Below are 25,286 nucleotides of genomic sequence, written 5' to 3'. Positions count from 1 at the left end.
AACCTGGGGATGGCCTGACCCTCAATGGGCTGGGCCCTCCCTCATCAATCACTAATTAAGAAAATTCCTTACAAGCTTGCCTACAGCCTAATCAGATTGCTTGTGTCAAGCTGACATAAAACTAGCCAACACAGTACTATTGTGATCCATATGATTTTAAAAAACATTAAAGTCAAAATTGTGATAAAACATCCCAACCAAAACTCTTAAATGACTTTTCAGAGAGGAAAATATGTTGATCATATATTGGAGTTATTGACATTGCCTGCTGCTTAAAGCATACTATGTCAGAATTTAAGTCAGCATGTTTGAAAATGAAGCCCCAAGGCTGGTTTTGAAAATCAGATATATTCATATAGAACAAGAGTTTGGAGTTAAAAATTCAAAATCTTATGACGATTTGTTTAATTTTATATTTTTTTTTCCATTTCAAATTTTGAATTGGGCCATTTATAACCTCCTAAATTTCTAGTTGCTATCCACTTTTCCTGTAATAGAACTCTCTTCTAACTTTTTCATCTTTTTTCTTCATTCATCTTTAAATTCAAGAGGAATATTCATGCAGTTTGCTAATGTTTTAAATGCATCCAACATGATTTTAAAGTTACCTTCTCTCATTTGGTTTAATTCACAAGGTTTAACTGAAAACAAGGTGAATAAGAAATGAAGCCATTTTGGGAGATATAATTCATGGCTCTGCTTTCCTCTGAGCCTATAAGATAAAATCATAATAAATTCTGATTTGAGCATGAAAATAAGATATTTCAATTCAAAATTATGTTTAAGACTTTATAGTCTTACTTTTAAAATTTGCAATATTTGATTTATTTAATGTTCTGGAAAAAACCCAACTGTTGAAAATGTGTAAAAAGTGTGGTTATCTTTGCATAACTGAAGGGTATTGGTGCTAAGATCGCCACAGATGCTGAATAAAACAAAAACAAAACAAAACAACAAAAGAAGGCAAAACAAAAAGTGCTTGATCAGTTCCTCATTATACACTGACCTACATTCCAATACAATCTACTTATATCCTTCTATATTCTTGAACTCATCAATGCTTACAGTACCTAACTCTAGTGGTTTGAATGAAAATGGCCCCCAGAGGCTCACAAGGAGTGCCATTATTTGAAAGAATTTGAACATGTGGCCTTGGTGAAGTAGGTATGGCTTTGCTGGACAAAGTGTCACTGGGAGTAGGCTTTGAGGTTTCACAACCTCAAGGCAAAAACATCTCTCTCTCTCTCTCTCTCTCTCTCTCTCTCTCTCTCTCTCTCTCTCTCTCTCTCTCTCTCTCTCTCTCTCTCTCTCTCTCTCTCTCTCTCTCTCTCTCTCCTTCCCTTCCTCCCTCCCTCCCTCCCTCATCCTTCCTTTCTTCCCTTCCTCCATCCCTCCCTTCCTCCATCCCTCCCTTCCTCCCTCCCCTACTTCCTGTTGCCTGGTATCCAGAAGCAGAACTCTTGGATCCTTCTCAAAGACTATGTCTATCTCTGTGCCACCATGTTTTCCTCCATGATAGGAATGGATAAATCTCTAAACTGTAAGCCAGCCTTGATTAAATGCTTTTCTTCATAAGAGTTGCCATGGTCATGGCATCTCTTCCCATTAACAAAACCATAACTAAGACACTAATACAATGTACATTCTATTGAATCAATCATTATACCATAGTACTTATGGAATATTGCCAGGAAAATTTCTGAGACAGATGCAGTTTTTAACTTGCATGTATTCATTGTAAACATGATACATTTTAGAAAAACAGTTTATATATATATAATATATATATATAGTATATATATATGTATATAATATATATATATATATATATATATATATTCATTCAATGTATATGAGTACACTGTTGCTGTCTTCAGACACCAGAAGAGGGCATCAGATCCCATTACAGATGGTTGTGAACCACCATGTCATTGCTGGGAATTGAACTCAGGACCTCTGGAAGGGTAGTCAATGCTCTTAACCACTGAGCCATCTCTCCAGCCCTATAAAAAAAACATTTTCATATGAGAATATCATGTACTTTTAATTCATGCCCTCTCTTTTCTCCAGGTTGTGGGACACACTTAAGAGTTCTCTAGCAGAATAAAAACAAATACCTGTGTGTATATATGAAAATAATTATGATAAAAGATTGGCTCACACACTGATAGTGGCTGGCAGCTCCAAACTCTGCAGGGTAGGACAGCAGACTGGAGACACAGGCAAGAGAATTATTCCAGGTGAAGATTATGGCCACCTGCTGATAGAATTCCTTCCTGCTCAGGAGAGAGCATCTCTTCTACTAAGGCCTTCAGTGGATGGAATGAATACAACCTACATGCAGAAGGCATTCTGCATTTCTCAAATGTATAAGCTTAGATTTAACGAACAAACAATCAAGCAAAAAACCCACAAAGAATAAGAAAACAGAATTAGAGCGTGACCAACTATCTGGCCAGCCTACTTGACACTCAAGATTAATCACCACCCAAGACATTCTTCAAGTTGGTTGCACCAAAGATGGAGGTGACCAAGTAGGACCTAAGAGGCATATGCTATACATGAGTGTTTTTTACCAATTAAAAAAAAAATGTAATCAGCTTTGAAAAGAAATGTCATCAGATAACTAAGAAAATGTGACAGAGGAAGGGATGTTAGTTAATATAAAGGAAGGGCTGGAGACATAGCTTGTTTACTAAAGTGCTTGCTGTACACCCATGAAACCTGGAGTTTGATTCCTGGGAACCTATATTAAGATAAACAAGTAAAGCCTTCTACCATGATAGTGGATGCCTGTATTCCCAGCACTGGAGAGGTTGATCCCTGGGACTTGCTGACCAGCCAGCCAACTGAGTCCACTTAGAGAGTTCCAAGCCAGAGAGAAGTCCTGTCTTAAAATTAAAAAATTTTTAAAAAGAGTACCATTTATCAAGATTGATACTTGCAGTTGGCCTCTGGCATCCACATGCTCAGGCACACATTTGTGCACCTGCACACACATGAAAATTCAGAGACTGCTCCACCTGGGAATCCTTCCCATATCCAGTCATCAAACCCAGACACTATTGTGGATGCCAGTAAGTACTGACTGACAGAAGCCTGATATAGCTGTCTCCTGAAAGGTTCTGCCAGTGCCCAACTAATACAGAAGTAGAGGCTCGCAGCCATCCATTGGACTAAGCACACAGTCTCTAATGAAGGAGCTAGAGAAAGGACCCAAGGAGCTGAAGGGTTGCAACCCCTTAGGATGAACAACAATATTAACTAACCAGTACCCCCAGAGCTCTCAGGGACTAAACCACCAACCAAAGAGTACACATGGTGGGACTCATGGCTCCAGCTGCATATGTAGCAGAGGATGGCCAAGTTGGTCATCAATGGGAGGAGAGGCCCTTGGTCCTGTGAAGGCTCTGTGCCCTAGTGTAGGGGAATGCCAGGGTCAAGATGTGGGAGAGGGTGGATTGGTGAGCAGGGCGTGGAGGGAGGGAACAGAGGTTTTGTGGGGGAGGGGAACTGGGATAGGGGATATCATTGAAATGTAAATAAAGAAAATATCTAATAAAAAAATAAAAGAAAATACAAGCAGTTGAGAACCAAAATCATGCTTGGTTATGCTGACTACAATGCTATGATTGTGAAATTTAGATAGATAGATAGATAGATAGATAGATAGATAGATGGAATTGATAGATGATAGATAATGATGCATATATACATACATACATACATACATACATACATACATACATAGGAAGATAGATAAATAGATAGATAGATAGATAGATAGATAGATGATAGAACATGTTATTTAAAGATGCACAATTAAATATGTATGTGTAAAATGACTTTTAATGAGAACTGTGTTTAATTAATTCCAAAAGAAAATGAAAGAAACATTAGAACCTGGTGTTTGTTTAAATGATAGTGTGCTACACTCCTCTCTGTTTTAGATAATTTGTAAAGCTATTTGGATAGTGTATAGACATGATATAAGTTATGGCTGTAGTGTGTCCATGCTGAGAATATATTTACCTGCAAATCTATCATAATTCTTTAATTATCTTCATAGATTCTCTCAGTGTTCTCTCCCCCTTCCAGATTCATGAGTGCAAAATAGTAAAACTGCTTCCAATCTCTCGCCACATAAAAGCAATCGGATTTGGAATTATGTTAATTTAGTTTACCCAAGTTCTAGGGAGAGCATTTGCAAATCCCTGCCGTGCAAGTATTTCTAAATATTAGCAAAACATCAGGTGGCAGGGAAATGCACGCAAGGGCTTTTGAAAGTGTGTTAATAGTAGGCTTGAGAACAACTGGAAAGTGTGGTCGAAAGATGTTCTAGTACTATTTTTATCTTACTTCACATTTTATTCAGAACACAAGGAAAGATAGCAATATCATGTAAATTCCAGGATTCTTCACACTGGCCCTGAATGCACTATTATTTTGGAAATCCTTCAAGGGTAAATAGCTATTTCACAGTTGTACATAGAGCTGTGAATGTAGCAAATGTGTGGTAGAAGAACATGTGTGGATAGCTCTTTTTAATATTTATTTTTAATTTTTAACTTTGTGTGTGTGCACATGTGCACATGTAAATGTGCAGATATGTGCATGTGAGTACAGGTGCCCCTGGAAGCCATAGGTGTCAGAACCGCTGGAGCTGGTTCAGTTATGAACAACCCAGTCTGGGAACTAGGATCCAAACTCTAGTCCTAAGCACAAACAGAATACGTTCTTAATATCTGAGCCATCTCTTCAGCTTTTTCAGGAAGGCTTTTTTTATTTCTTTCTTCTTGTTTTGTATGTATGTGTGAGTGTACACATGTATGTGTAAGTGGTTATATGTGTAAGCGCCAGCACACATGGGCAAAGGTAGACATTTGGAGGCCAGCAGACAGTTGTTGGTCAACTGTCCTCATCTTCCACCTTGCCTGAAGCGGAGTCTTTAGCACTTCCTAAGCCAGGCTGGTGGCTGAGGTGCTGAAGGAGACTCACTTGGCTCCCCTTCCATGTCCTCTAGAGGAGACATTGGGTGTGGACACACTTGACTACTTCACCTTATGTGGCTTTAGGGGATCTGAACTCAGCTCATCAGAATTGCACACCAAATGCTTTTACCCAGGGAACTGTCTCCTCAACCCATGTCGTATATTTTCATGTGTCCAAATAGCACGCACACAGTAAGGTTTGCAATAAGGGACATGCAGAATTCTCATGAAGCTCTAACTCCTGTGTAGGTTCTAAATGTTTTCTAATGAAATTTAAAGAGAAGTGAATGAGCTCTTCTTTGTTTAAAAATGAAAGTTTTTCCTTAATAATAAATTTTTACATTAATATGCAGTAAGCTTTCTTTTGAATTAAATGGTAGGTAGATAAATACATAGATAGATGATGGAGAAGTAAATAATAGATAAATACATGATTGATAGATGATAGAAAGATAGATAAATTGATAAATGATAGATTCATTGATAAATGATAGGTATAAAATTGATAGATAAATTATAATTGATAGATGGTAGATAACTGATACATAGGTGATAGATAAATTGATGATTGATAGGTAGACAAATGATAAATGAATAGATAGATAGATAGATAGATAGATAGATAGATAGATAGATAGATAGATCTCTCAGTTGCACAGATAGCAAAATTTCACAATATAATTTCTATGCCCACAGGGCTCAATTCTCTCCTAAGCTACATGTCTCTATGCTCTCAAACCACCACACCACAAACATGGATAGGGCAATGCAGGAGCCAAGTCAGGAGTTTGTAAAGGACTCAATTCGGCTGGTTAAAAAATGCACCAAACCCAACAGAAAAAAGTTCCAGAAGGTCACCATGGCCACAGTGATAAGCTTTGCTATCATGGGATTCATTGGCTTCTTCGTGAAACTGATCCATATCCCTAACATTATTGTGGGTGGCTGAGTCCTTTCTCATCATGGGACAAGTGAACCACCGAGGGGGTGACAAGCTCATGAAGTAAAACGTTGCCTGGATGCTTTGTGGTTTTTGTTTCTTTCCTCCTTCCTATGAGGTTTTCTATTTCTAAATTAAAATAATTTGAAAATAAACTATTTCCATAACAGATATTTATCAAAAAAGTTTCTATGCCCACATGTCTAATCCATGCTAGTTATTCACATGCAAAATATTATAATTTAGATATTTGAGACACAAAGATCTGGAGAAGTAGAGACCTTTTCCCATTATCTTGGGATGGAGGCTAACCTCCTCTCTATAGCCATGTCTGACCCTGGCCCATCTATTTTCAGTCACAGTAAGAAATATAGACCTATACATTATGAAATTGTTATAATCTAAACATCTTAAAGTTTGGCACAAGAAGTAAGTCAGTTGGTAAAATGCTTGCCACACATGCATAAGGACTTGAGATCAATCCCTCAGCACCTACCTGAAAACGTGACACGTTTGTAATTCCATCACTAGGAAAATGGTGACAAGCAGCTCCCCTGCACTCATCAGCCAGTCATTCTAGCCTAATTGGATAAGCCCCATTTTTTCCAGTAAGAGAACTTATTTCAGAAATCAGGGTGGACAGTTCCTGAGGAACAACACCAAAGATTGACCTCCAGCACACATACCCTCACAGACACACACACACACACACACACACACACACACACACAGACAGACCTCAGAGTTTAAATTCCAGAAGTAAAGGCAGTTTGATCTCTGAGTTCAAGGCCAGCCTGGTCTACAGATCTAGTTCTAGAACAACCAATGCTACACAGAGAAACCTATCTCAAAATAGCAAAGATATATATATATATATATATATATATATATATATATATATATATATATATATCTCCTTTATAATTATAAGATTAGATACAGATACAGATATAGATATAATCAGGAATAGGACACTTCCCACATCCCCACATGGTGGTAGTGCAGGATAATAAGCCAGCACTTGGGAGGTAGAGACCAGAGAATTAGTTCAAGGTCATTCTTATCTCTAGAGCAAGTTCTAGGTCACTTGGACTACACAAGACTCTGTCTCAGAAAACCAAAACCAGCATAAGAAAAAACAATAACAACAACAATGTTGTCTTGTGATTATATTCTTCCACTATATGGATTTTCAAATATTTGACTGTTTTCCATCAGGCATTTTTACATAAGTAGCTAAATGTTTTAATGCTCAACTGTAAAAGTTGTTGAATTAACTGAAAATGAACAAATTATAGTTTTCTTTCTTTAAACTTGTTAAAGGCTAAATGATATAAACTATCTTATGAACTCTTCAGCCAAAGCCATGGCTAGTATGCTGTTCAGGAGCTATATTCCTATTTCGGGGCTAGAAAGAGGGCTCAGTAGCTGATAGCTTCAACTCCTGTACAGAACCAGAGCTTGGTAGTCAGCATCCACATCTGTCGGCCTATACCCACCTGTAACTCCTGCTCCAGGGATCTACTACCCTCTTCTGGCCTCCATGAATACTCATGATAGGCACTCACACAGAAACACAGATATATACATAGATGAAAATTAAAAACTAAGTCTTTAAAACTCCCGTATCTGTGAGAAGCTCGTCCATCTTGACATGCCATCAGGATGATGAAGGAATCCATGTTATCCAGGGCCTTCCTGATAAAATTTCCATACTGCTGTCATGCACACATTAAGCTACCCTTCCCAGAGCACCACAATGCCATACACAGGTCATTCGAAGCTGCGTTCATTATTAACATTGAACATGAGTCATTGGGCACATTAAGTAGATTTTGTCTCATTATCTAACTAGAAAAGAGCCATCCATCCTTTAGTTGACCTGCGAGGGTCATATAAAGAGTTGTTAAATATAATGACAGGAAACATTCTAAATGAAAGCCAGCAAGATTCATGTTTCCTTGTGGTCCTTGGAGACATGAACCAAAGCTCCCTGCTCTCCCTGTGAGCTCTCCTCCTTTCTGGGAAGAGGGCTGTGCCTTACAGAGTGTGAATGCGTCATAGCCCTGGGCAAGAAGGGACGCGGAAATTGGACACCCGCTATGAATCACAACTATGCCTCTGCTCGTGTTCCATAAATTTCTAGTAAATAAAAATAAAATGTAAAGTCTTACTCACATTTTTATGGACTCTAAGAGCTCTCTTCTTTTTTTTTATGGTTTTGCTCTCAGCACTGTGCATATGTGGGGGAGGGTGGAGCACGTATGAAAGACGAAAGATTAATCGCCCTGGGGAAGATCAAGGCCTTCCGATTAGCTCTCCCCTCACAGGCACTCGTCCATCACTCATCTAAAACACCTTATAATAGTCTGATTGAATGGGAGGGTGGTTTTTATGGTGTGAGTTAAATGAAAATTAGGAGGACTTTTGAAACTCTAACATATGGCTCTATTGATGACTTTTCCCAACAAATTTTTCATGCAGTCATAACCTAAATTTACATAAGAGGCTACTAGGAAGAAACGCTAAAGTTTTCATACCCAGCACCCTCAGGCCTCCCCCAAGGGCACTAAAAATCAGATATTTTAAAGTCAAGAGAGAAACCGAAGCAAGTAGAAAATTAACCGCCATGAAAAAAAGAAAAAAAGGAAAAAAAAAAAAAAAAAACTACCTCCGAGAAAGAGGAGCCCAGTAAGCAAGTGTCTTTCTTAACAATGGTTTTCTTCCACACTGAGATTGACAGCAGAGATTCCTGATAAAGTTGCAGCCAATGTTGCTGCAAGTTTCCTTGAGAAAAGGTTCGCTAGGCAGTGAGCACAAACCGACATAAAAAGGGGGCTTTAATTGAGGCCACAGGGCCTTCCAGAACATACCTCCTGATAAGAAGTGTGCAGTGAGATTTTACTTAATAATCGTGGTCATCATTTTTTTATAGAAAACATGATTTTTAACTATAACTGGAACATTTTTATTGTAAAAAAAAACATTGAAAATGTACAAAAATTATGAAGTAAATATAACACTCCTTCAGAACTCCAAGACCCGGAGATAATAGTTGTTAAGTGAATATTAGCATTTTGGGATCTTCAAGTCTGATTTTAATTCTTTAAGTGCATATGTATATTTTTAATATATTCAAGTCTATGCTGCTTATAAATTGAGCATCCTCCTGTTTCCTTAATTTCAAGGACTTCACATTCTCTAGTGCTACTCAAGACTGGAAATTTCTCTTTAATACCCTAAAAAAACATATACTTATCCCCAGTGCAACTTATCTAATATCAGTACCACTCTTTAACAATTAATTATACTTTCAATTTTCCTTCTCCAGTCCCAAAGCAATAAAGAACAAACTCCACACATTTTCTTTGAGAAAAAAGTGACAAAAAAAGAATTTTAATTAAAAGTCTATGTGTGGTTTCTTAGAGCTAGAGGCATTTTAGAAGCTAGTGATCAGATCCCAAAACACTGCACCTTGTTTTGGTTTCTGATGTTTCAGTTGCTCTTAAAGAAGGCAATAGTGTGCAGAGAAATAACAATGTCCTAAATACTGAGGAAGCTCCCATCATTTTTAACCCATCACAGAGTCAGCGGGTTTCCTGAACCACTGGATATGGACATTGCATCCAAAAAGGTAAATAGGTCTTCTGAGGGAAAAGGAAGCAGAAATACCATGTGTGCAACCGAGGTCACACAAGAGACCCTAGAATACGACTCAGATTTCCCAATCATAGGGCTCTCAGCTTTGGGCCATTGAAACAAAACACCTGAAATAAACAAACCAGGAAGGAGAAAGTTTCATTTGAGCTCATGCTTTCAGAGATTTCAGTCCATGGTCAGTTGGTGCCATTGCTTTTAGTTCTGCATTGAAGCAGAACAGCATGATGCAGTGTATGGCAGAGTAGGCTATTCACTTAGGGCACCCAGGAAGCAGAGACAGAGAAAGAAAGGAGCGATGGTTTCAATATCCTCTATAGAGAGGTGCTCCCAATGTCCTAACTCCCTCCCTCCAGGCCCTACCTCCAAAGTTTCAACCAATCCCCAATAGCTCCATCGTGGTGCATCTTTTGGGTAACACTTAATATTCTAACAACATCACAGAACAATGGGGTTGTTCCACAGGAAGGTTGATGGTGTTGTGCGTGCCAAGTATTAGAATGTAGGACTTGCCCATCTTCATCACACTTGCCTTGTGTCTAAGTCTGTGGTTCAAAGCTCAAACTCCCTACCTGCTAAGGTTTTCTCTGTCAACCTCAGAAAGACCCTGTGAAGCTGCAGAGAAGAGGCATGTAGTGGTCCTATACAGTGCTATGTGCAAAAAATTCTCAATAATTTGCTGCTGTTATAGCAATGATTATTAGCAATATATTGCAATGTGAAACACATCAAAAGAGACTGCAGTTACTGTAACATTGTAGCTATTCATGATGTAATTTCTGTTTTTTTCAAGATAACAAAAAATGCCTTTATTACAAATTTCTGCAAAATAGAAAATGCAAAAGATCTATTCTAATTACCTTCTAAACCAAACCACTCCAAATTCTATTTACATTATTTCTCAGCCCCAGGCTTGAGACTTCAAGTACACAGAATACTTTGTACTCATTCTTTTGGTAAATTTAAGTCATTCACACAAATTCACATCCTATATATAATTTAAAGGTTAACAAGTTAGAAGATTCCAGCACTAGGAAAAGTTTATTCTTAAAAAACAAACAAAAGACAGCTTTCACATTTGTTGTGTGGCATCAAGAGCAAGGACAGTGTACAATTTAAACGGTCCTAATTCTTCCTGATTTTAGCATTCTCAGAAGGATTCCATCTTTGATAATGGCACAAAGTGCAGAGACATCTGAATGGCTCACTGTCCCCTTTAAACTCATTTCCTTAAGCTGTTTTTGTCTCTGCTCAATCCGAAATCGTCTCACCTTTGCTATAGGATCTTTCAGCACGGACAACAAAGTGTGGAGCCTTCTCTTGGGAAGGCGCTTTGAACTCCCCTCATGACTTTTTTACTTTTGTTCTCCACAAGCGCCCTCGCAATCCAGTGACGTAGACCGCAACGACGTGCTGACCGCCTGGCCCTGGGCTTCAGGGTTAGCTTCTTGATGACCTTTACTAGTGTTTCTGGTTGTAGGACATCTGTATCATCAGATGAACCCTCTTCATCTTTCGTCTGAGGAGTTTCTGGGTTCTCTCAACTGGGTCGACTTTCTCTGATGGCTCCCCCATGACGATTTCTCAGTCTTTGAGAAGACCTAAATCCAAGCCCAAACTAGCAGTAGGCGAAGTGAGTGTAATTGCTGTTAATAGCATAATTATTATAATAATATTATGAAACATGCTTGTGTGAATATGCAACCAGCTCTCCACATCTGTGGATTATATGTCTGAAGATAAGATCAATTGCAGAAAAAATATTCTTAAAAACAAAGATAGGAAAATTGCATCAGAATTGAATATATTTTTATGTATTTTTATCATTATTTTATGAACAGTACAATTTAACAATGGTTGCATTAAGTAATCTAGAAGTAGGTTAAAGTATATGGGAGGATGTGTGGATATTATATACAAAATTATACCATTTTATATATGAGATTTGAACATACATAGATGTTCTTATCCAAGAGTAATCCTAGAACCACATCTCATGAAGATATCTGAGGAAGATAGTATTATAGAATTTAACAATATGCTAAATTATTTAATGTTATAGACAGTATTATAGTCATTAACAACACATTATAGTATTTAATATGCAGTTACTTGTAGTATCAATAGTTCTGTTCTTAGTGTTGTACAGAGGAAAGTGGTGTGTGCTTCCTAAAGTCTTGATTGTACCTGTATAACTTGTATAATAACTTGTGTGTACTTATGGTGTATATGTATGTTTGTATGTATGTAAGTATATGTATGAATGTGTGAAAACGCGAAAGTCAGTTTAGTGGGAGGAAATCAGTGTATGTCTAAAATTAATTCTTAGGGTAAACCTAGCTCTAAAAGACTACAAAAGAGATGACAGCTTTGGAAAAGTAACTGTAAATTTCATCTTAAGGCTGATCAAACGACAAGAAATACAGAAAATACAGAATGAGAGTGCTTTAATCCTAGAGTTCGGGAGTTAAGTACTATTAGTGATGTTTTAGAAAAATTGTGAATTAGGTAGGGGAAGGATAGTTGGAAGAAAAACACAAAGTCAGTTTAGTGGGAGGAAATCAGCCTGCTCATCAATGAGAGGTCCCTTGGCATCAAAGCAGCTCTAGAACTCAATCTCCCATGATGCTTTTCACCACCACAGCTTTTAGCCTCAGCCCAGCCCCTCTTGTCTTCAGGGGGAAGGTCAGACTGCCTTCCTTACCAAACTCTGACTGAGTAGGAAACAGATCAAGGGAGCACCTGTGACTGTGCTGGGACTCAGCATATTAAGTATTACTAGAAATTATTTTTATACTTTAAGGGAGTGAAAAAAAATGAGCAAATGAAATCAAAGTGAGAAATTTAAAATGTGCATTTATTAGAAAAGCATGTGAAAGTGGGGGAAACTTATCACTTATAATCTCACCTCTCCGACCAAGGAGTGGTCCTTGGAAAAGAACAACCTCATCCCATTATCTTGAAGTGAATTTTTTTAAACTCCTGTAAAAGAAAAATAAAGCACCGCTTGCACTGGAGCTTTATAATAAATCTAAATGCTTTGCTAATTGCCTGTCACCACTACAAATAGTATGTGCTTTTCCAGGAGCTTTTTATAAAGGCCTTGGAAATAAATCAGAATTTTTAATTCATTTGAAGACAGACCAAGGAAGAGGGGGAGCTCTAGGATAACGGAATAATCTTGAACACTGTCTAAAGGGGGCTATTGTGTACTATTGGGGGCGGGATTTAATCAAAGACAACTAGGAATAATCGCCTATACAATCTAAATGCCAATTGCTTGTGCACTATTTTCTTTCAGATTTAAACGACCATGGCAAAGATACACTTTAAGGTGATACTGTTTTTAAAATTTGTGTACATATACATCATGCATGTATATATTTCTGCGTGTGAATGTTTGAGTGTCAATATTGTGTGCTTGTGGAAATCAGAGAACAATGTCAAATGCCAAACCTTGTCTTGCACCTTGTTCTTGAACAGGATCTCTTGATCAGCACTATGTAATGCCAGGCTGGCTGGCTAAGAACTTCCAGTACTCTGTTCTGTCTCTCACCTTTTCACAGACGCATAGCATCGCAGGTGCCCATACCTACACCATGCTTTATGTAGGCTCTAGGGATGATCTAAAGTCCTCATGCTAGTGCAGCAAGCCATCCCCTGAGCTCTTAAAGTGTTACTGTTGAGTATAGCATCCAGTGTCCCCATAGGATTATGGGATTGAGGCCTCTCAGCCACCCGTGCAGGGCAGAGAAATTCACTGAGGTGATTTTCATGTAGACAACTGCATTAATTATGTGTGCTTGTCAACATTTCTTTTTATTTCTAGAAAGTAAAATTTCATAGGATGAAATGGAGTTGTCTCTTCTTGTACAGTAACCTTCAATATCATTTCTAAAATTGCACCAGGTCACTCACGGTAACCACAAGCCCTACAGGAAGGGCTCCACCAGTGCCATGTCGACTTTGTCAAAGATGGCTTTCTTCAAATAAAGTAGTTAAATTTTAATTGCAGAATTTTAATTTGTTTGTTGATGACAATTATCAGAATAAAGTCACTGCGTTAGAATCATCTTATGAATTCAGGAAGAAAAATGTCAAACATTTATATAAATTTGGAGTGGAACAAAAAAAAACCACAACAAACAATTGAGAAAAGAATCATCAGAGAAGGAAGGTATTTTACAGGATTCAGACAATATTCTGTATGAAATGATGATAGTAGCATCATCTCACTGTGCACCTATACACACACACACACATACATGCACACACACATACACACACACACACGCACACACACATACATCCACACACAGGCACACACACGTGCATGCACACACACATGCATACACATGCACATACACATGCACATGCACACACATACATGCATATGTACACACACATGTACATACATGCACCACATGTACACACACATGCACACACCCACATGCATACACACACAAATGCATACACAAAAAATAAATAAATTCACTCAATTAAACAAATAAACATTGCAGATTATTAATGGATGGTCTTAAATTCCACTGACAACCAAACCAGAATGTTTTCTTTTTTACAAGCTGGAAACTCTTGCATTTATTTGTTGGTCCAAGATGGAAAAAGAATTCAGAATGCCTAGAGAAGCCCAGGGAGCTTAAGATGAACAGTCTGAAATGCAGACCCAGCTGCTGACAGTCAAGATCAGTTCCCTTGCTCTGGGGATAACTTTTACAGATCCAGTCCCTAGAGGATCTCCCTCTGGATGCTTCTCCCAGCTAGCTAGATACAACACAGTCAAATCCATTAATGTTCTCCAAGAGCCCTCTAGGACAATGAGACCCCATTTGTAGGAAAGTCACTACAGAGCAGTCTCCAAGACAACCAATACAGACATGGCATCTTTTCACTGGCCACAGAAAAAGGGACTCCTGTTTTGAGTTCTGCCAAAAGTATGGTTTTATGGGGACCAGGAAGAGGAATAATGCTGGTATATTTCTCCATTAACTTGTAACAATTCCCTTTATTTGTAAACTTACGTTTTCCTGATGAAGTGTCAGGAAAAGGATGGATGGAAGGATGATTAGGTTTAAGAGGTTTAATTATTTATTAAAAACAAACAAATAAACAAACAACTATGATGTTATGTGGCCTTTCCTAAGATAAGGAACAATCATCTACTCAAAGAGAACGCCTACAGGGCACCTAAGAAATGATTCCATTCAACTGCAGCTTGGCAAGCGAATGAGCTTATTGGGGTTACTTATAGGTGAATAAGAAAGATCAAAGATCAAAGCATTGCCCAAAAGCCCACCCCAAAAAGGGTGGGAACTCACAACCTGTATCCCAGGAAATTCTTCCCCACACAGTCGCAAGTGACCTTGCCCTAGGAATTGTATCCATTTTGAGAAGCAACCTTCTGATTCTTGGCACTTTCATGGCTTCCTGAGGCTTGTGAATGTCAATAGCTTCCTGGGTCTCCTGAGACTCCTCTTCTTCCCTCTAGAGGAGAATAATTTAATTCAGAGGCGAAAGATATACAACATGTGTAAATAACAAATGTAAGGCAATATGGTTTATTGTTATGTTGATTACAAAGAAATATTCTCTAACACCATTGTGGTATGGACAATCTCTGGCCCTTAAGCCTATCATTATCCTTATTTTATACATGAGTGAAATGAAAACATAAAATGGGTAATGCCACACTAGGACATGAGAGTGCTACCAATCTGGGTTTAAACCAAGATCTCCCTACTATATTATCTAGTACTCCAGGGCCATGTTGTTTTATTCTAGGGACAGTCATCAAGTCCAGGAACTCTTTATGTCTAGAGAGAATTAGTGCAAGCCAAGTAACTAAAGAACTCTTAAGATTATCCAATCAATCAGTTATTGTAGTCATTGTCATGACCACTTGAATCTGGACAGTAAAATAACCAATACTTAATTGAGTCCCCAAATTAATTTACCATGTTACAACTGACATTATAAAAGCTTTAAGATGAGGGACTAGAGAGATGGCTCAGCAATTAAGAGCACATACTGCTCTTGCAGAGGATTGGGTTTCGGTCCCCAGCACACACTTTTAACTCCAGCTACAGAGATCCCGTGCCCTTTTCTGGCCTCCATGAGCAAACCGCACTCACAAGCACATATCCACACACAGAGGGCATACACGTGTCAATAAAATCAGAAAGAATCAAAACTGAGAATGTATTCCTAAGCTGTGCAGACAAACTCCAAAAAAAAAAAAAAATACTCTTTTTATTATGAAAATACTGTAATCCTGTAGAAGAAAACAATTACATAGAGTGTTTCAACAGAATTGATGCTCCATTGAGGGCTCAGCACTTAAAAGTCAAATGGCTTTTAGATAAAAGACAAGCAACTATGTTTTATAAATGATGCCACTCCTGCCCTGTGTGTTGTATAATTCCCTCTACAATCTCAAAGAATCCAGCATGGCAGGGTAGTAGTGAGGGAAAGAATGACAAGAATCTATTGACATGTAGATATAAGGCTGTAGGTCACTGTAGAAAACAGCTGGGTTCCTGAGTTTATAATGCAAGATACACCTTAATAATAAAAAAACAGAAGTAGCCCAAATTAATATATATGGGGTAAAAAAATTAGCCAATATATTTAATCACCTCTGATTTGTCACCCTGAGAATGGGGGAAATTTTGGTGGCACGAAAGGGATTGTTTTAAATTATGTACACTTGATGATGTTTAAAAGGGAATAAACCTATGCTGTGAAATTCTTCAGCGTGTAGTGTGATATGTGTGCCTATGGAGTAAATGCCTGAATTTTTCAAGGAGATGGATCTTAACAGACTAGCAATGGAAAAAGCAGACCATAAATATGAAGAAGCCTCTGGGTGTCCTTAACAGGAGTCTGTAATCATAGCTTGACTGGAACTGTGCCATGAAATCAGATCCCAGGGCATCTTGTACCCAGAATCTGCCCCCACCCCTGTGCTCTCTGTCCAACCTTGATGGATTTACTGATAATTCGCATTCAGACACAGGCTTTCCCAAAACACAAGGAGGGAAAAAAGGCAAAGCTTTCCTAGTCACATTTCAGCAACGACAAATGACTTGGAGGTCACAAACCGACAGCAAAAACACATGAAAAAGCATGCTTGAGAGATTGCTCACCAATGTCTATTAAATACCTGGTGTGTTGCTCTATATGTGTATTTTACTTTTAAAAATAATAGGATGCAGAAAATGACACTAAATTTCCTGATGGTAAAAAATTAAAAGAGTGAGGCTCGAGTGTGATTTAATTTCTAAAACACATCAAACAATTACAAATAGAAGATAAAGGCATTTTGATATAGTTTCAAGTATAATGTGTCACAAACATCATTTCAATTTGTGATTGAAACAAAAAATATCAAGGTGATATGTGCATATTTTTTTGCCATATTGAGGCTTAAAATGCAGCCTGTATTTGCCACTAAGCATTCATCTTCATTTGGACAAGCTGCATTCTAAGCGTTCAGCAGCCTCACATGGCCAGAGATTGCCTTACTACTTGGTGTAAAATGATAACATCTGTTCTTACTGGGTCTCAGATAGCTAAAGTGCACTAAATTGAAAATTCAAGATAAAGCCAAAATTTGTGTGTGCATATACATATATATATATATATATATATATATTCATATACATTGTATACACACACACACACATACATATATATTGGCTCGACCTCCTGAGTATCTGGGACTTCAGACCATTACCAGGAGACCCATTTTTCTTTTGAATTTCTAAATTTTTCATGTTCAAAAAGTGAAAGAAAAGGGGCTAGCAGGGCAAAGAGTGTAGGGACAAAAGTAAGGCAGTCAGGACACTACCACTAAGATCTCACTGTGTGTCTCAGTACATTTGTCTGTCTCTGCATCTCTCTGAGCCTGTCTCCTATCTGTATCTGTGCCTGTGCCTGTGTCTGTATCTGTCTCTCTGTCTCTTTCCCTCTTTATCTTTATCTCTCATCTGTGTCTCTGTCTCTGTCTCTCTGTCTCTCATCTCTGTCTCTGTCTCTCTCTGTCTTTCTGTCTCTCTGTCTCTGTCTCTGTCTCTGTCTCTCTCTCTCTCTCTCTCTCTCTCTCTCTCTCTCTCTCTCTCTCATTTTATCTGTTTAGTGCTTCCCTCTAGTGTCAGAAATGCTGAATACAGGTTACTATTGCAACTCCAGAACCCAAGAAATTCTATTTTTAATTACAATTGTAAAAAGAACTACTAAAAACAGTGGATTAATTATCCAGGTCATATCACATCCTAACAAAATGTGGGATACTCTAGTTTATTTCAGTGTGTTTTAAACTCTAGTGCTCTTGGATATTTGGGGAAATAAATCATATCTTCACAAATACACATACAAATCCACTTGCACTGCAAACACTGAGGTATTTCTATAGCTCTGTTGAGAACTTTCTGTGTGAAACTTGGATTTATTTTATTTTATTTTATTTTATTTTATTTTATTTTCGAGACAGGGTTTCTCTGTATAGCCCTGGCTGTCCTGGAACTCACTTTGTGGACCAGGCTGGCCTCAAACTCAAAAATTGCCTGTCTCTGCCTCCCAAGTGCTGGGTTTTTATTTGATTTTTGTTTGTTTAGTTGGTTGATTTTGTTAAGAGATCTGTGTAAGGTTTGTTTCATTTATTTGCTTCCTTTTTACAATTTTATCTGGAATTCTTCTTACCTTGTTCCAGCATTGAACAACTTTGGATATTGCTGTCTATGGAATAATTGAAAGTACTAATGCATGTTGAAAGCTGTACAGCACAATACATATAAGATTGCCTCAGGCACTTCTATTTGTCAATAGAGAAGCTTATTCAGATTTTAGCCTATGTATATTATTAAACAAATCCACCACAATCAAGGTTTTGTGACATATGCCAAGAAGAGAAAACAAGCATGTTAGGATTGTGGAATTGTACACTGCAGGGTCAGCAGGCGACTCCAGTGCTGTCACCATCTCAAGAGCTTACCTGAGAACCAGAAGGTGGGAGGTGGCGGGTTTCCAAACCTGCATTCATTCTTGATTAACCTTCATTCTTTTATGTCTGCATGTGTGCCTGTGTATGTCTGCATCTGTGTATGTCTATATGTGTGTACGTGTTTTACTGTAGTGTTCTGTGTACATGTGGTCAAGTATGTGAGCACATGTGCACATTTGTAGAGACCAAAGATTGATATGAGGTGTCTTTCTCAACAGCTCTGCATCTTATTCTTTTTTGAGACAAGTTCTATTGCTGGAACTGGAGCTCAGTGGTTCTAGTAGACTCACTGGCCAGAGTCTTAGAGATGCTCCTGCCCCTGTCTCCTCAGTGCTGGGGTTACAGGAATGTGCTACCATGTCCATCATGTTATAGAGGTGCAGGGAATATGGATTCGGGTCCTAGCACTTGACCATCCCTTTACATCTTTCCACTTTCTACTTTCTGGTTAAGTGAAGGTTCTCTTAACCATACTTGGCTCTTATGATTGATCACAGGCCTTACCTAATGGGTTGTAGCAGAAATAGGAGAAAATTAACCTGGAAAAACTGCTAGAAACTGTTTTCATGTGTCCTTTGGATTGTGAGAAGGTATTGCATGAGAGCAAGGCAATAGGTTGATGCCAATAAAGACTCATCTTCTTTCTCCCACAAGAAAGCTGACACACTCATTTGCCAGACTGAAGTAAGCACTGTTTTACATCATGAACTGCTTCTCATTTCATCTTGACACCAAACATGGCTGCCTGTTCTGTGATGACCTCCACCTTGGAAGGAGGGACTTAAAGATGGACAGGCAAAGGCTTTGCCTGGGTTCACAACAGTGAAGGGACCTTCTTAGGAGGACTAAAACCAAACCTATACAAAACAGTTACCTAAAGGAAAATATACCCTGCTTTTGAGTATTTCATTGTTCTTAATTAAAGGAATAGTTATCACCTCCACTAATACACTCAGGGTGACACTAAGCGGTGTCCTTTCTGGTTCACAAAGTCTCATCACTCAGTTTGAATCATGAGTTTGCCATTCTGAAATCTCCCAGTAAAATTAGGGTAATGACCAGACTTCCTTCTTTAAATTAGTGTGTGAGCCTAACTTTAAAAGGTCTGATCAAATAGTTTGCAAACATTATGGAATTGATCAAGATTATTCAAAAGGCGAATAATAGACACCTGCCCTCCCAGTTAGCCATCGCACATGGGTAAATTCTGTACCAGTATGTGAAGACTCAGGAATTATTCTCATTAATGACTATTGCCCTGGAACCAAGGTACACAGTCAGTGTCAACAGAAATCAAAAGAAAAGGGATTGACTCTGTTAGTTCATGATTCACTATGCCCTAGATATTGACAGGCTCCATATTGTCAATCTCAACTAAATGTGTGTGAGTTACTTATGCTGAATATAGAATTGAAAAAATGGTAAAGCCCCAATGCTAACCTATCATGGCCATTGCTACCAATTTTTGTGATCTGCTTAGGAAAGTAGAGTTCATAGTACCCTATGTCATGGCCTTCAAAGTCCTCAGTTACTCTCATCCAGAAGTTCATTTAGTTCTACCATTACATATTATCTGAGGTTTCATCTCAGAACCTCAGTCGTCCAGACGTCCAGACTTCCCTTTGTTGTTCATGTTGCTATTCTTTGTAACTTTTTAAAAATTATCTTTAATCATTCTTACAGTACAGTTGTTCTCCCCCTCCCAGTCTGCCCTCTCACAGCTCCTCATCCCATACCTCCTCCCCTCCTGCGCCCCCTGTCTCCAAGAGGATGTTCCCATCCCACCTCATCAGGACTCCCCACTCCCTGGGGCATCAAGCCTTTTGAGGGTTGGGTGCATCTTCTCTCACTGAGCCCAGGCCAGGCAGTCCTCTGCTGTATATTGGGCCTCAGACCAGCTAGTGTATGCTGCCTGATTAGGTGCTCCATGTCTGAGAAATCTCAGGGGTCCAAGTTAGTTGAGACTGCCATTCTTCCTATGGGGTATACCCTCCTCCTCAACTTCTTCCAGCCTTTCCCTAATTCAACAACAGGGGTTCCTGACTTCAGTCCATTGATTTGGTGTATCTGTATCTGTCTCTGTCAGCTGCGTGCTGGGACTCTCAGAGGGCAGCCATGGTAGGCTCCTGTCTGTAAGTACACCATAGCATCAGTAACAGTGTCAGGCCTTGCAGCCCTCCCATTGAAATGGATCCCAAGTTAGACCATGTGGCAGAACCTTCTCCTAAAGAATAGATTTCAGGGGACCAATCACTGGACAGATCTGCTACCAGAAGATTTATAACTTAGAATGGCTTACAAATTAGGATGCTAGTTGCTGCGCCCAACGATTGTGTTACCTATTGATTCTAAACTAAGATTGTGTGGTGCTTTCCTTCATGCAGCAACTCAGCTGATTTCCAGAGAGAAATGTACTGCTGCAAAGCATGGGTTTTTGAGAACTGCACCCCAGCTAGCCATGTGAATTTGGAAGTGTGGGGCTGGCATGACAATGATCTACCACAGGAAAATAGCAGCCAGGTAGAGGGATTTCAGAGCTCCAGGTCAGAGACTCTGCTGGGCTAAAAACAGGCCAGGATGGTAGCATGAGATTGCTGTCTTATTTATATTCCACGCTACAGGACCAGTCATTGAACCTCCTTTCCCTCAGGCTCTTCTCCATTTTTGTCCCTGCAGTTCTTTTAGACAGGAACAATTCTGGGTCAGAGTTTTTGGCTGTGGGATGGTAAACCCATCCATCCACTTGATGCCTTGTCTTTCTTTTGGTGATGGACTCTAAAAAGTTCCCTCTCCCCATTGTTGGGCATTTCATGTAAGGACCTTTCCTTTTACGAGGGTACTGAGCCATTCTCTTCCTTGCCAATGTCTCATTTATTAAGAGTAGGATTTGGAGGACATTGGTTAGGTTTTAAATTAAGAGAAATCTTCCAACTTAATATCCATAACATTGAAATTAGATGAAGCTTCATGACAAACAAAGAAGGTTGACCCCCTCATGGGAACTGGACTCTGGGTAGTTTAGAGGTATAAGTGATTTAGGAGTCTCTTGAAGAGAGGGCATAGGCAGTGGAGGAGGCTGAGGGATAGAATAGAGAGGTGCATGAGAAATGTCTATACTCCACACTAAATAGTACTTCAGACCCAAACACTGCTAGTTCCAATGTAATGGAGAGGCTGAGGAAATAGCTCAGTTGGTAAACTGCTTGCTTTACAAGTATGAGGACCAGAACTTGAGCTCCCACAATCCATATAAAAAAGCTCAGTGTGATAACTTATAATTCCAGTTCTAGGGGAGTACAGAGACATGAGGATCTCTGGTGCTCACATATCAGCCAGCTTATCCTACTTGGTAAATTACAGGTCAGAAAGAGATCCTGTCTCAGAAAACAAAGTGCACTAGTCATGAGGAACAATACCCAAGGTTATCCTCTGGCCTTCCTAGGCGCAGTACTGTGCAAATATTCAAATTGATATGTACCTACACATAAGCAAAAACAGAGACACAAACATATATATATATATGTTTATATACATATATGCATATACACACACACAAATAGATATAATGTCTAAGTGGTTTTTTTTTATCTTGCTTCTCAATCATTTGTAATTGTTCATCAAAACACTAAACTGACTTTTATTTACAGTTTTCAGTTAATGTCATGAAGATAGAACATCTCTGTGTTTTCATCTTGATATCATGCACTTATCTGATGTTTACTCAACTTATAAAATCTCACTGAAGAATACAGAAGGCACAGGTTTGGGAAAAATCCACCCTTCAGTGAGCATTCACTGACCTGGTGGAGGAAAGTGTGCATGACTGTTTGACATGGTACCATGAACCATGTTCACTGGTGAGATGCAATGCCATGCTTTGGTGAATGGACCATTAAAAGTCTACTCACTGTGAGCACTAACATATTCCTTATCCTCCTAACTGCGCAGAAACCCTTCCAAGCACAATAGGTACCTGGATAATACACACTCTTGCATTTTCCTTCCTAAACCTTTACACATGATGTGAGCTTAGAAAATCATTGATGAATAAATATTATCAATAACCCTGACCATCTACTGTTCAGTAAAATAAACACCAGATGGAGTCTCTTTGAAGATATAAAGATTATTATTTAAGAAGTTGATTAAGTAGAGAGTTCAAATGGCACTTGCTTTCTAAGCAAAGGACTAGAGTTCATTCCTCAGAAGGCACATTTTAAAAAAAAGAAAAAGAAACTGGGCAGGGTAGCAGGTACTCTGACCATCCCAGGCCTGGAGAAACAGAGAAAGAAGGATTGTTGGGGCTTCTTAGCTGGTCATTTTAACCTACTTGGAAAGCTCCAAGCCAATGAGAGGCCCTATCTCAATGAAAAAGACAGATGGCACCTGAGAAGCAATACTTGAAGTTGTCCTCTGGCCTCCACACAGAAACATGCTTGTCTTCACACATATATTCTCACAAAAATATTAATGCACCTTATACCCACTGAATTTGCCAGGCATCAAGAGGATTCAAGAAATATTAAAGTTGAACCTCCACGTACAGGATAAATGTTAGCAATATTTATTCTGAATATCAGAAGGCAGAAGTGTATAATGGCTTTTACCCATTCCAGCACATGATTGTATGAATTGTTGGTTCTATGAAGTCCTAAGGAGCAGTCCTTACATTTTAAAACAATGCATTTAGCTTAAATATATTCTCTATATCTAAGCATTTTGATAACGAGAGCGAGTCTAAATATTTGAAAATTAAGTTGAGGAAAACATAAATCAAAGACTTAGAAAGACATTTAATGAATTTTTAAGTTTTGCAGAATCATTATATAAATAATAGCCCTCATTATTTTTAAAATCAATTTGGGAATAATGATGAGAAATTTTAATCCTAGGACTTTACTATTTATTGCTGTGCAATTTCCCAGCTTCTTGTAATGTCAGAATGTAAGCCCCTGGTTGATGCCTGTGTGTGGCACTTCAGTTTGAAATGAAGGGATTTATTTTAATTGATTGCCTTTTAATCAGAAAGGTTCTTTGAAATTAAGAATCGTCAGTGGACATTTGCACAAGCCCTACCTTGGAAGGAGTAAGTAATTCACAGGTTGTTATGAATTGAATGTAAAAATGTTCCCCTGGGGTTCATCTGTTTGGGCAGTTGGCTCTCAGACAGGGGTACTGGATGAGACAGGTGTAAAAGCATTTGGACCTTGTTGACAGATGTAGGCCCATTGAAGTGAGGCAAGAGGATTATAGCCAGCCTGGTTCCAACTTGAATTCTTTATCTCTGATTCACCAACTGATAACAGGTTTTATGGCAGGCTGTGGTCACTGTGGGTGAAGTCATGCCTCCCAGGAAAATGTGAGCTAAAAGAAGGCATTCTTCCCCTCTGTTGCTTTTGGCAAAGATTTTGGCCCAGAAACAAACAAAGGAATTAATACACAGATTCCCTTCTACTCAGCAGAGACCTGAGGCACCTGATGAAAGGTGAGATACAGTCAGGAGAGAGGTAGTTGGTTTTTTGGGACTTTGTTGTGGTTGTTGTTGTTGTAGTTTTAAATAAGAAATACAGTATGCGAAATTAGACCATTCCTCTTTGGACCATTATCCAAAGCCATTAAAAGGGCCAAAGAACACCCACCAAAAGGATAGTTACACAAAGAGAGTCAATTCTCATTACTCAAACATGATGTGTTCTGCAAAGTTACTGTGAGCACAGAAACACATCAGCAAATACTAAACCCTTGGTCCTAAGGGACACTCAAATTTAATTTCTTGTGGGTCAGGAATCACAAGGTTTCAAACTCTGGATAGCTTTGTTTTATATGAACTTCTGTTGTAAAATATATTTCAAATGCATGTGACTCATTAATATTGAATGTGTGACCAATAGCTCAGTAATGCATGTGTGATTTTTTTCATATTTTCTTTATTTACATGTCAAATAATATCTCCTTTCCCGTTTCTCCTCCAAAAAAAAAAAAAAAAAAAAAAAAAAAAAAAAAAGGAAAAGAAAAAGAAAATTTAAAAAAAAAAACCTGTTCCCTCCCCGCTTCCCCGCTCACCAACTCACCCTCTCCCACTACCTGGCCCTGGCATTCCCCTACACTGGGGCATGTGTAAACAAAGTTTATCTAATATACAAATTTTCTGACATACTCTAAGCCTCTTATACTTAGGAACTCTAGCCAGAATTTCAATACTGTGTCTTTACGTAATTACGTCTTTAAGTAATGAAATCACTATTAAAGACATACAGAGAGAGAGAGAGAAAGAGAGAGAGAGAGAGAGAGAGAGAGAGAGAGAGAATATACTTCCCCTAAAACTATTGTTCTAAATCCACCACATAGGCATAACTGTTCAGAGTACAAGAGCTTAAACAGCCACAGAGCAGAACTTAATGGTACCTTTGGAGGAGCTTCATAGAGGACATCTTGATTTTTCACTCATCTGTGTATGCTTGAGAAAGACTGCAGAAGTATCCCAAGGATAGCTGGGTCATAGAAGATCTGGAGTTAAGGTTTGGTACCTGTGTATGTACACATATCTGGACATGCTGTGTTTGTGTGTGTGTGTGTGTGTCTCTGAGTGTGTGTCTGGGTCTGTATGTATGTATGTGTGTGTGTGTGCCTCTGTGTGTATGTGTGTGCCTGTGTGTATCTGTGTGTGTGTGTGTGTGTG

At 38.7% G+C, this 25,286-nt stretch overlaps 1 protein-coding gene, 1 long non-coding RNA gene and 1 pseudogene across 2 annotated transcripts in view; 1 reads left to right on the top strand and 2 right to left on the bottom strand.

Annotated features, from left to right (window-relative positions):
- The first annotated feature begins 5,745 nt into the window (after nucleotides 1-5,745).
- LOC116082292 (protein transport protein Sec61 subunit gamma-like) lies at nucleotides 5,746-6,071 on the top strand. The gene has a single exon (XM_031359183.1). It carries the CDS (start codon nucleotides 5,746-5,748, stop codon nucleotides 5,938-5,940), a length of 195 nt encoding a protein of 64 aa, XP_031215043.1. The 3' UTR covers nucleotides 5,941-6,071.
- Nucleotides 6,072-10,713: 4,642 nt separating this feature from the next.
- LOC116081414 lies at nucleotides 10,714-11,163 on the bottom strand (annotated as a pseudogene).
- A 3,894-nt stretch (nucleotides 11,164-15,057) lies between these two features.
- LOC116082395 overlaps nucleotides 15,058-25,286 on the bottom strand; it is a 13,097-nt gene continuing 2,868 nt past the window's right edge. The window contains exons 2-3 of the long non-coding RNA XR_004115280.1: nucleotides 25,013-25,098; nucleotides 15,058-15,090 (exon numbers count right to left, since the gene is read on the bottom strand). This is a non-coding gene — a long non-coding RNA (uncharacterized LOC116082395). The remainder of the gene's footprint in view (nucleotides 15,091-25,012; nucleotides 25,099-25,286) is intronic.

This window comes from Mastomys coucha, unplaced genomic scaffold, assembly GCF_008632895.1.
Source record: "Mastomys coucha isolate ucsf_1 unplaced genomic scaffold, UCSF_Mcou_1 pScaffold7, whole genome shotgun sequence".
Lineage (NCBI taxonomy): Eukaryota > Metazoa > Chordata > Mammalia > Rodentia > Muridae > Mastomys > Mastomys coucha.
This window is presented reverse-complemented; position numbering and strand designations above follow the sequence as displayed.